This window comes from Lissotriton helveticus, chromosome 4_1 (assembly GCF_964261635.1).
Source record: "Lissotriton helveticus chromosome 4_1, aLisHel1.1, whole genome shotgun sequence".
NCBI lineage: Eukaryota > Metazoa > Chordata > Amphibia > Caudata > Salamandridae > Lissotriton > Lissotriton helveticus.
In genome coordinates this window covers 2,039,350,137-2,039,363,186 of record NC_136063.1, presented here as the reverse complement: position 1 = coordinate 2,039,363,186, position 13,050 = coordinate 2,039,350,137, and the positions used below count along the sequence as shown (strand labels likewise).

At 44.1% G+C, this 13,050-nt stretch overlaps 1 protein-coding gene across 5 annotated transcripts in view; it reads left to right on the top strand.

Annotated features, from left to right (window-relative positions):
* Positions 1-11,693, top strand: part of KIAA1210 (KIAA1210 ortholog) — a 608,938-nt gene extending 597,245 nt beyond the window's left edge. For all 5 annotated transcript variants that reach the window (XM_078688678.1, XM_078688680.1, XM_078688682.1 and 2 more), the window contains one exon: positions 9,044-11,693. In XM_078688678.1, coding sequence (XP_078544804.1) covers positions 9,044-9,216 — 173 coding nt within the window. In that variant the 3' untranslated portion in view covers positions 9,217-11,693. The remainder of the gene's footprint in view (positions 1-9,043) is intronic.
* Positions 11,694-13,050: the final 1,357 nt, after the last annotated feature.

The following is a 13,050-nucleotide window of genomic DNA, read 5'->3' as shown; positions in this document are numbered from 1 at the left end:
TTCTATGAGGACCCATCTCCCCCATTGATCTTCGAGTTTTCTCCTTATTATAACATCCCTGCGTTTCGACAGGATTGCCACCCCTCTGTTTCTAGCCCCTTGTTTAGAGAATGCAAGTACACAGTACCCCAGCTGATCTAACAAATAACCTTGTTCTCCCTCTATATGGGTTTCCCGGAGGCACACAAGGTCCACATTCAAAGATCTTAACCAGGTTGCAACCCGCTGTCTCTTAGTGCGATCATTTAGCCCACAGACATTTATCGTAATTATACGAGTACACATTAATGAACACCAGACAATTGTCCCAGCCAAATTTCATCAATTACACATAATAGGTTACCTTTTCCCCCTTGTTGCAGTACCTTCACCACCTCAAACACTCAAGATTTACCAGTGCTTCCTTGCATGTCAATACCCAACCATGATACAGCGTGCCCTGTACACCTCGCTCTCCCCCCCAGCCCCCTACCCCCAGCCCTCCCCCCCCTTATGGGCAAATAGGTCAGTCCTGACCTATGCGTGACAGCTGTAGCCCTGAGTGTCACCCGCCCCTCCCCCCTGCCCCTGTAAATGCCATCCCATGCCTCTGCCATATGCCTATGCCATATCTGATATGTTTGGTGCTACTACTACCCTTAATAAGCATATTTAGCCATATCCTTTTCCAGTATTAAGCCTTCTTACTTCAACTCTCTCAGGGCCACCGTCATAGTTTTTGGGCCTCCTTTCCTTTTTTAAATCTCATCCAGATATGCCTGAGCTTTAATTTTGGAAAAAAAAATCTTAATCTGCCCGCTATCCACTACCTTGAGGCGACATGGGAACATCAGATAGGCCTCACAGCCCATATTTTGACAAGGGGTTATCATTTGCCTCATCCGCCACCTCCTTTCCACTGTCGCATGACAGAAATCTGGGCGGGTAAAGAACGTTGTACCATTGTAAGAGCGCCTAGACTCAGGTTTGGCCTTATCCATTATTTCCTGCCTCAGTAGGAAGTTTCCCACATATATCAAGATTGCCCTTGGTTTATCCGTAGCCGACCCCTTCCTTTGCACCGGGGGAAACCTATGAGCTCTTTGTACCTCATTCTCCCAATTCCAGGCAGACAACTCTGGGAAGGCCCCCTTAAGCAAGTAAATATCCAATGCCCGCACATCCTGCCCTTCTTTTCCTTCCGCCACTCCAAGTAATCTGACATTGTTCTGCCGTTGGCGATTCTCATAATCCTCAAGTTTCCAATGTACATCCGCCGCCATCTTTTCCTGGTCATTTTTAAACTCGTTCCACTTCCCAACATCTTCCAATCTCTCAGTTCTTGCTTCTGCTTCAGTGACCCTTGTTGCCATATCCGCGTAAAGTTGATTCACTTTCTGTAGATATCCCTGTATTTTTTGGTTGGCCTGCTTTGCCCTCCGGGACTCACTCCTGGCCTCCCCCTGCATTTGTTTCAGTGTAGCATATAACATGTCCATGGTAGTCGCTTGAGCTGGGGTATTAGATTGGGTATGGGACAAATTATTACCTCCCTCTTGCTAAAGCTGGGAAGTGGCCGAATAGTCCCAATCCAATTTTTTAGACACTTCCGGATGTGATGGACTCACATTAGCTTTTGAACTGTTACGGGATCTACTCTTCAAGCACTTAACTCTCCGCTTGGTGCATGCCTTATGTGCTTCTTCACTTTCAGGTGTTGATACTACCGACTCTGACTCCAACTCTACTTCCAAACTGCCAATATCACATTCTGTTATAGAGTCAGAAGCCTCATTATCCTCATCATCCTCATCATCGTTCACGGAGAAAAAACAGTCATCACTGGGAGAACCTGGGTTCATAGATACACCACCTGTACCTTGCGTAGGAACGGAGCGATTATTGTGTTCTTTTAGCTCAACATCACGATTATACTCTTCAGGGGTGATAACCTTAGTGTTACCTGCTCCGTGCCTGAACATGGGCCCGTAGTGACCTCAGGAGCCCCCTTAGAATGTGTGGAGGGAGCTGCTGTGCACTCATTGATTAGGGGATTATTCTGTGGCCTGAATAATACACACGCGGCCTCGTTATCAGTAATGGTCTCTGTAATAGCGAGTGCATTAATGTCATTCCCTGCCGGCGCTTCTTTGCCTAAGTTCTGCCCATTCTTATCCTCACGCCCAGCCAAGGGTAATGTTCCGCCCCCAGCATTGTCCCCTTTACCACGGAGAATGGAGATGTCAAATTGCTGCTGTATTCCATCAGCATCCGCAATCGAGCTCTCCCTTTCACACGTAGAAGCCGTCTGTCTTCCTCGATCCAGAGTCTGCTCACTCTGCTCCCTCTGAACTGCCAGAGCATGTTCAGCGAAGCCGCGGGGAGAGACGTCAATCGCGGCGCCTCATCTGCCATCCGTACGTTGGTCTTACTGCCTGCGGCTCCCGTTCCCATCCTGTCATCCGCCACGCCTCGGCTCGACTCTCCCAAGCCGTTTATGTTCCTGCATGTTACCGGAGCCAACCGTGAAGGGGAGAGCACCGGACCCGATACTGGGACTGCAAAGGACTCATGGAGGGTAGGTTGCCGCAGATTTCCCTCCTTGCCCGTGACTTCGCTATTTTGGCGCTTGGCTCCTTTTTTATTTATCTGCGCTTTCTTCTCCTTTTCATTTTCTTTTGGCTTCTCGCCATTCTCGGCATCTTCCAGATTGTCTTTTCTCACGTTCCTTCGAGTCTGGGTCATCGACCTTAAATTGGTATTCATTGTAGCCGTGCCAGGATCACTAGAGACAGCCTTGTCCCTTTCTTTCTCCTTCTGTGGTTCTTTCTGGGGTTTTGGGCCTCGAGGGGCCTTACCTTGCATCGCAGTCTGCCGCGGGGGTGGGATGTCCGCTTTCAGCCTTTTAACCCAGCAAAGCACTCTTGGCAATCTTGGTCTGCTTTTCGCTACCCAAAGAAACAGGCGCTGTGACAGATTCAGCGGATATAGCATATTACTTCTTCATGTATAGCAGCATCGATCAGTGGCATTTTCCGTAAAGTCCAAACATTCTGCAGGAGCAAAGAGAGGAGTGACTGCTCCCTACGGCCTGTCAGCGGCCATCTTGCCTCCAGCTTGTTGACAATTTATGTGCTACTATTTATGCTGTTTCTGTCTCTCAACCCCTTGTCAAAAACTTCCAATCTTTACATTCTGCCATTCAGGATGGGTTGCAATGTTTAGAATTATTTTAAAACATGTAAATGAAGGTTACATTTCTTGCAGATGTCTCCTGCGATATTCTGAAAGCATCAGCCCCTTCTATTGTTTCTTCTGTTGCTCCTCGACATCATATATACTTGAGATACTGGAAATATTGATTGTGCTTAAACGTCTGGTATACTAAACATGGCATTTACGAGAAGTAAGTTATTTGGTGACCAATTGGTGGATATGCTTCATAAAGTCCTTTAAAAACCAGAAGCATGCCCAGCCAACCCTGTCTTATAAGACACCTAGAAAAAAAACGTCAGCTGGGACTTCACTTCCAGTTTCAGGGGAGTAACATACGGTATCAATCTGTCTGTTCAGATTACGAAGCTTCAGCCTCACCCTTCTTCAAAACCCAGGAATCTCTTCTGACTATGCCGAGCTCCCAGTAGGAGGACAACTTTCTCATTTTTTTTTCCAGAAGTGGCAACAAGACTTTTCTGAGGCATGTGTCTTACGAATCATAGAAAGAGAAAGTCGGAAAAGTCCAAAAAGGTGCCCCTTTCCAATGAGATCGCAGCGCTGGTGCAGAAAGATGCAATCACACTGGTTCCAAAAGACCAAAAAGGGGAAGGCTTCTATTCCGTTGTGCTTCTCGTCTAGAAAGCGATTCAGAAAAGGGGGTGGTGATGAACAGAGTGTCTGAATTAAGCAGACCACTCTTACCCAGTCCAAAGATCAGGGCTTGATCCATCACCGTTATTTATCTCACTGCCCCATCCCAGCTCAGAACCTGGCTATATGCAAATTAGTCTGTCCCTGGCCCAGTGCATCATGGGAACAGGGCAGACCAAACTACCAAGCCAATTCTTCACCAGAAAGGAGACAAGCTACCGGGGACCGGTTTCTGGCATTTCAGCCTCTTCGGCCCGGCTTGCTTGAATCCTGATGGAGCAGTGAGAAAGGGACTCATGTCTGAGTATACCCTGCCACACCTATAGTGGCCAAAAACGATTCAGAAAAGGGGGTGGTGATGAACAGAGTGTCTGAATTAAGCAGACCACTCTTACCCAGTCCAAAGATCAGGGCTTGATCCATCACCGTTATTTATCTCACTGCCCCATCCCAGCTCAGAAGCTGGGATGGTGCAGTGAGCTAAAAAATGGTGATGGATCAAGCCCTGATCTTTGGACTGGGTAAGAGTGGTCTGCTTACTTCAGGCACTCTGTTCATCACCACCCCCTTTTCTGAATCATTTTGTCCACCATAAGCGTGGAAGGGTATACTCAGATGTGAGTCCCTTGCTCATTGCACCATCAGGATTCAAGCAAGCCGGGCCGACGACGCCTGAAATGGCAGAAACCGGTCCCCGGAAGCTTGTTTCCTTCCCAGTATAAGAATTGGCTTGGTAGTTTGGTTTGCCCTGTTCCCATCATGCACTGGGACAGGAACAGACTAATTTGCATATAGCCAAGTTCTGAGCTGGGATGGTGCAGTGAGCTAAAAAATGGTGATGGATCAAGCCCTGATCTTTGGACTGGGTAAGAGTGGTCTGCTTACTTCAGGCACTCTGTTCATCACCACCCCCTTTTCTGAATCATTTTGTCCACCATAAGCGTGGAAGGGTATACTCAGATGTGAGTCCCTTGCTCATTGCACCATCAGGATTCAAGCAAGCCGGGCCGACGACGCCTGAAATGGCAGAAACCGGTCCCCGGAAGCTTGTTTCCTTCCCAGTATAAGAATTGGCTTGGTAGTTTGGTTTGCCCTGTTCCCATCATGCACTGGGACAGGAACAGACTAATTTGCATATAGCCAAGTTCTGAGCTGGGATGGTGCAGTGAGCTAAAAAATGGTGATGGATCAAGCCCTGATCTTTGGACTGGGTAAGAGTGGTCTGCTTACTTCAGGCACTCTGTTCATCACCACCCCCTTTTCTGAATCATTTTGTCCACCATAAGCGTGGAAGGGTATACTCAGATGTGAGTCCCTTGCTCATTGCACCATCAGGATTCAAGCAAGCCGGGCCGACGACGCCTGAAATGGCAGAAACCGGTCCCCGGAAGCTTGTTTCCTTCCCAGTATAAGAATTGGCTTGGTAGTTTGGTTTGCCCTGTTCCCATCATGCACTGGGACAGGAACAGACTAATTTGCATATAGCCAAGTTCTGAGCTGGGATGGTGCAGTGAGCTAAAAAATGGTGATGGATCAAGCCCTGATCTTTGGACTGGGTAAGAGTGGTCTGCTTACTTCAGGCACTCTGTTCATCACCACCCCCTTTTCTGAATCATCTCGTCTAGAAAGCATCAGAGAAGTTTAGATTGTTAATGAAGTTAAAGAAACTAAATGTGTTTCTAAACAAGACTTGGTTCAAGATAGACACCCTTCAAAGTATAATTCTTCTCATTTGTACAGGATAGTCTATATCGGCTTTGGACTTACGGGGTGCCTACCTTTACCTTCCAATTTATCCTCCACATCAGCAATATCTCTGCTTATGTGTGGAAGGTCGTCTTTGGCAATTCAGAGTACTTCCTTTCGGTCTCTCAACCTCTCCAAGAGTTTTCAAAAAGGTGATGGCTCCAGTGGTAGCACATCTCCACCAACTGAGTATTTTGACCCTCCCTTACTTGGACGGCTGGCTTCTCCATTCCCCATCACAGTCCATTATTCAAGCTGAGATACAACTTGTTTGCCAATATTTGGGGGACTTTAGTCTTCTAAATTTTTTTATTAAATCTCATCTCAAGCCCAATCAGTATCTGCAATTCATTGGCACCCATTTCTGGACGGATATAGGAATGATCAATCTCCCTCAGTCCCGAGCACAAACTTTACGGGACTTATTTCTTTCTATGAGACAAAGATCAGAGGCTTTGGCAAGTGACTGATTACACCTTCAGGGTTCCACTGTATGATGTTCTTTTTTTTTATATGGAAAACAATTGTTTTTACCCTATTGCTTTCTCTTTTTTTATATTATACCATTCTTTTGTTCTTTACAGGCTTCCTGTGTGTTTGTGGTAGGCCTGCTGGTCTGGCATCTCCTGTCGCATTGGAATCCCTAATCTCAACCCTTGCAACAAATGGTGCCTGTAATAACCAAGATTTGGCAAATGACGCAGTGATGGGTGAACCCTTTGAACTTAGCAAGGGGGTTCCCCTTACCCCTCTCCACTCCCTGGATACTGACTATAGATGCAACCAAATGGGTAGGGTGCGACCTTAGACAATCTCTCAGTTCAGGGGAAGTGACTTCCGGAAGAAAATACTCATTTCTCAAATGAGAGAGTCACAGGTGGTGTATGTAGCTCTGCTACACTTCTCTCATTTGCTGCTCAATCAGGTTGTTTTGGCACAAACAGATAATACAGTCCCAAAATCATATATAAATCAACAGTTCGGGTAGGAATCCCAGTCCCTTACCAATCTCGCCTTTCAGATAGTCAGTTGGGCATTGGCTCATTTACTGACCCTCTCTGCAATTTATATTCCAGGGAAAGACAATGTTCTAGCAGACCAATTGAGCACAGACTTTTTCTTCCCACGACTTCTGTCTAGATCCCTGTATTTTTAAACCAATTAAGTCAAAGGTTCGGCACTCCTCAGATAGATCTTTTTGCCACCTTGGAGAATACTCTTCTACCAATGTTTCTGACCAGGTTCCCGAATTCAGGTTGTTTAACACCTTTGGTGCTCATGACGAGCCCAGCTCGTCATGAGGCACAGTGGCGCTGTGCTCATGACAAGCTGAGCTCGTCATGACAGCTGCGGAACGCCCACGCGGGGATAATTCCCCTGCTGGGCGTTCCATTAAACGGGCATAGTCATGACGAGTTCAGCTCGTCATGAGCGCTGCGCCACCGTGCTGCATGACGAGCAGAGCTCGTCATAAGCACCGAGGCACCGCGCGTGGCCCTCCTCCTCCTCCGCGGCGAAAGCATTAAGGATAGCTATTTTCACTCAGCCTTGGCCTCCCTTTCTAGTGTATGACTTCCCTCCAGTTCCATTGATACTCAGATGTTTGACCAGACTAATGAACAATAAGGTAGACATCATTCTGTCCTTGAATGGGGTGGTTTCCCTTATTGAGGCTGATGGCAAGGGCACAGGAATAATCCTGCCAACGAGCCCATGTTTCCTCATGTATCTTCTTCTTCCTCCAGACACATTCAAGAGAATGTGTCTGTTGGTTTGGTTATTGATAGAAGGATTTTGAGGGTACAAGGTCTTTCTTCCCCTGTAGCATATTCAATACAGCATTCAAGGAGAGCATCTACTCTGATATCTTATGATGGCCATTGGTCATCTTTTTTTAAATGGTGTTCGGACAGATCGCTGAACCCCACTTCTTGTAACTCCTCTTAGATCCAATACGTTTTGCAAGAAGGGTTTCAGAAGGGTTTGGCGATCTCTACTTTAAGAGTAAAGTGGGAAGCACTTAAAGCGATTTGGGCTCCTTGGGTGTTCTGAAAATGGATTCCTTGAGTACTCCGCTTCTAAAGGGATTTTCTGTGATGAGCCCAACTATTAAACCTACCGCTCCCTTTGGGACCTTCCCTTGGTGCTTAGGGCTTTGCAATCTCTCCCAAAGCCCTTAGAGAATGTGAGTTTGAAACATTCGTTAAAAGTGATCTTCTTGGTGGCTATAATATCAGCTCATAGACTTGGTGAATTGAGGTCATTATCTATCAGGCCTCCCTCTTTAAGAATTTTTGCTGATAGTTCCTAATTTAGGTCCTGGTTTTCTCCCTAAGGATGTTTACTCCTTTCATCAACAAGAAAAAACATCGCCCTCTTTCTTTCCAGCACCCTCTCTACTCATAGGAAAGAGGCTTTACACACCTTGTATGTGTTGAGGGCAGTGAGAATCTATTTGTGCATAAAACTGAATTTCAGACAAAGAGAATTTGTTTATCCATTTTGGTATTCTCCGTCATGGGCAGAAGAAGTCTCCTCCTACTTTAAGTAGATGGATTAGATCATTTATATATATATTGCCTATTCTTCACAAGATGTATAGGTGCCAGGTGGAATTCAGGGAAGACCCACTAGCGGTAATAGCAGCCTCCTGGACTGTGTCTGTCACTTGGGTGACAACATCCACTTTTCTCTCATATTGCAGGCTGGATGTGAGAAGTGTGAATTCCTTGGATTTCGGTACTAAGGTCCTGGCTGCTTCTAGGTCTTGAAAAGTCTCTTCACTTTTTTGGTTTGCAATAAATAGATTTGTTTGCATGTACAAAAACTTTGACTGGTTTCTCAGCTGTCATATAATTTCAAAGAAGTAATGTTATGAGAATGTGGTTTGAGGAGGTGATAACTCAGTTACTTACCCGTAATCTTCATTACTCTGAATTACCCTTTTTCTTGTACCAATACTTCCAATATTCTCTCCCAGTGCCCATTGCACAATATGAATCCCCTTTTTGTAGCTTGGGTCCTACAGGAAGTGTTTTGGGCTCCAATCCTCTTTACACCTGTATGGTGGGAGGGGCTTGGAGAGGGAAGTGCGTGGAAAATTTCTTTAAACCTTCCGATTGGTCCCAGCTAGGTCATGTGGTGCCTGGGTAGAGGGTACGGACATCTCATAGAAGTAAATATTGGTACGAGAAAAATGGTATTCGGAGTAATGAAGATTACCAGTAAGTAAATGAATCATTCATCTGCTTGTAGTCAAATATTCTAAATACCCGATTACTACCTCATTTTACAGTCTTATTTGATATTTGTATACTGCACGTTTGTCATAGTATGATGTGATGGACATTAGTTGTGCACTCGATACTGCATGCAGAAAACGTGCTTTGTCATCAGATTTTACTATATGTTTAAAGACGCACAATGACGTGGCACTATTGTAATATTTCAGCTTCTGTTGGACCTGCACCTCCAGCCACATCTCCAGCTCCTGCCGTGGAGAAAGGAACGCGCCAGCACCCCGGCCACCAGGCCACATTACAGAGTTCTGCCGAGCCGCCCTGGCTATCCCTGGCGAAGAAAAAGTCCAAAGCTTGGAGTGAAATGCCTCAGATTGTCCAGTAGCAGATGGCTCGCCGTATTCAGCATCACTGCCTTTGGGTTCAAGGGCTATTGCCATAACAAGGCCGCACATCACCAGCCATGTTCACGAGGCAAACAGCGTGGTGTACGGAAACGGGTCCCTCGTCATGAATTCAGGACTAATTTATGTCTTTTAAACGTCTGTCCACCTACATTGATGTCTTTGAACATGCTAAAGGCTTGCGACTTTTCTTGATCAAAGCGTGCCCTGTATTTTAATCATGCAATGCAGTATTATTCAAATGCAGTAACAGTGTTATATTGCTGCTTTGGTATTTTTACACTAGTGCCAAATGTTACATGTATTTCTTCTATATATTGTTACCTCGTTAGTACTAAATTGGAACGCAGCACTGGACGTGCTAATGCAGCGGTGTTAATGACTTTTGAGCAGGTGTAATTCACTCGTTATTCACCAGGCTTGGCTAAATGTGTGGTCTTTGTAGTAAGGCTTTGCAAGTTATGGTGGTGGAACCTTGTCATGGCTGGTTATAGGCAACAACCCAGGGGGATGACCTGTGGCCCCTACCATTATCAAAAAAGCACCACTGGGTTTGGGTTCCCAACAGTAAGGCCAAGCCACTGACCAGTAGATAACAGAACAATCGCCAATACTGTTCTTTTACTTCCTTCTCTTTCAACTCACATTGCAACTAAACTCAATGTGAATGTGAGACTTGTGCTTCACTCTGAATAAATCACTTATTTTATTTTCATTTTCAATACATTTGTTGGTTAAATTTCACCAAATTTCCATGTTTTCCATTTACAAAACAAATACCACAATTAGATAAAACATTGAATTATACATATTCACAATCCTTCATTACTCGCAGTCACTCAACAAATCAACCATTCCACCACTTGACATCCACACCCACACCCCAATTATTTACAATTGAATATAAATTACAATTTTATACAATAACCATAGACATTAAGTTTGTCTAATTTCCTTAAGTTTGGAGTGGTGTTTTATTAGTTTTGAAAATCTTATGGCTCTACAAACACTGGTCTACGCGTTTCGAACTCCTACTTGGTAGGGAGTTCTCATCAGGACCCAAAGCTTCAATGAGGGAAACCTGGCTAGACTTTAGCCGACGCTCAACATACAGTCCAATTACACCCATACACTTCTGACTTTTCGACTTTCTGTCAGGGATTTGTTCACTGAATTGTATTTCCTAGGTGGCTCGTAGATAGCGGCACTCGGGTACGCCTTCAAGTGCCGGTCGTGATCCCGAGTCGGTGGGATCGGCGTGTGCATTCGATTGCACTGATTTCCAAAGGATGCAAGTGAATGTCCCCTTTTTGGCTTTGATCGACAAATGGCTTGTGGGAAACAGTCGTCTATTCTAGCTTTGCAATGAATCTTTAGCATGGAAATCTTTTCCGAGCTGTATTACCACATCTTGCTCTATACAAACCCTTGGCATAGACCTTTCATTTGCAGCAGTAGGGTGGCCTTTTCAATACTTTACATCCTACACCATTGCTCGCATATGAAACCAAAAGTTGTCTTCGCTGTTTCTGTGCCACTATCTAAAATTGAAGCTGGAATGAAATATACATTGTAAAGCAGTGAAGTCTGGCCTTGATCTGGGAAGGCCAGAGCTAACCAAATCTCCAGGATATCCATACGAGAGAAGCGGACATAAATGTATTCTAAATACGACTTTCGCTTACTAAATAGTTGTCTTTAAAATCTGCCAGGCACCAGCCCTGTGTTGAAGGATGCAGTGGTTTACAGAAACAAACACGCAGCGCATATAGTTCGGAAAGAGGCAGAAACTCAAAAGTATGTTCTCTCCAGAAAAAACACTAGAAAGTTGCACTTTTTAACATCGACTAATTTGTACGACTCTAATAATACACGTTTGAATAGAAGTTGAATATAGTTTTTCCAAATGAGTGGGTAAGTCACCAAGTCGTAAGATAAAGATCGTACAACCTCATTACTTCACAATGGATTTTATTTGTTTTGCGCAGACTATAAACGTAATTAGTTTTGCATTTTAGCCCGGCCATAATCAAAACGTTTTACTTGTCATTTATTTTTGTGAAAGTGCTTAGTTCTGTTCCGTGGGTAAATGGAACTGAATGGGATAGTTTGACAGAGCATATTCAGTTGAGTGCCTTTCAAGGAAGTACCGCCTCTACACACTGTCAGTTTTGTTTTTATTTTATGTAAAATATTGCACTTACTGTAACATTATGAGTTGTTTCCTGGATTGTCATCAATTGAGTGATTTATGGCTACTCAATATATTGCATATTCTTAACAATGCGCCTAAACTGGTGCAGGTGAACGGACGTTGGTTCGTTGAATTGCTAAATTTATTCCTTTTTATATTTGTATATACAACAAAATGTAATCCTCACTTTTGAAATGCATATTTTCACATCTTGTTTACAATTAAATGCTATGACTCTTTGGGATAAAATCTGTTTTAAATGATGCTGTTGGCGTGTTTCACAGTAGTTTCTGGAAGGACCCTAGCCAAAAGTGATGTTCACTGCTTTTTAAAACTGATGGATTTAACGCATATGTTAGATAATCAAATAGACATGTTTTAATCACCACGAGCCAATGACTTGTGAGCTACAACAATTAATGGCCAAAACATTTTTACAGATCACAAGTCTCTCACTTATGTTGATGTACTGAACATGTTTGCAGCATGTGTTCTTGGAACAAAGATGTTATGCCTTCTGTCTTCTAAATAGAGTTAAGTATATTACAACATGTTTTTTTCGAAGTCTAATTTTGGTTCTTGCATTTGACACATGGCTTGGTTCTTGTCCTTTAGAACCTACTATACACAGGTTCACAGACTCCACCTTAGGCAAACAATTTAGAATCAATTTCGGACCAGTATATCAGCCCTGTTTATCGGCAGAGGCAAAGCAACTCTACATTGCAGAATTTGGAGAAAGAGTGTCTCTAAGAGGGAGACCGGAGAACTATTCGAAGAACTTTTCAACTCAAAAATAGAACTGTGTCAGCTGACTGATTAGGTCATATGAGATTACCTCAATTTGTAGTGGGATAGAGGATGGAAAAACGCATCTAAGGCCTGTTATCTTTATTTGGCAAAGAATCATGTTGAGGACAAATGTCTTGTGTGTGTGAAGCATTGTGGTGCAAGAAAATCATAACACTTGGAAGAGATTATTGTTGGGCATGTTAAGTTTAAATGGAACACAGAGCGTCCTCTGAGGTTCCTCAATGGACATTTGAAGAAGAACTTGAAGACAGCACTGAAACAGGGATTGAAGGGTGATGATGGTGGTAGAAGATTAATCCAAACAAATAATTTTGAGCAAGGAGGCTCACAGCTATTCTCATCAAGAAGCAGAGGGCTCTATTCGGGGAGGGGGGAAGGGAGCAGAGGTATGATGCTCTGAAAACCTTGTAGAAGGCCATAGTGACCAGAATAGACACTCTGTCTTGGTTGCACATATCAAAACAGTCACAACAAATCGAGATAAGCATTCCTTCACTTTCTTCTCTCCTAGGCTTTGGAAAAGTGACCCAGTGAACCATTCCAACGAAAAAACAGGATTAAGGTCGGGAGAGGGTGAGACTTCGAAAAAAGGATTGAAGCATGATTGATTAACGCCTATTTAAAGACAGGCTTCTGAAAGAGGTTTGGTTTGAATGAGTTTGTGGCACTAAAAGAATGAGCAAAGCTGGTAGATTCTGCAGTCCAGGGCCTAAATTAATCTAGACTTTGGAAAATGAAATCTGACACTTTCAAGTGGCTTTAAGCAGGAATTGTAGAAGTCTCTGGGAAAACGGATGTACGATAAAGA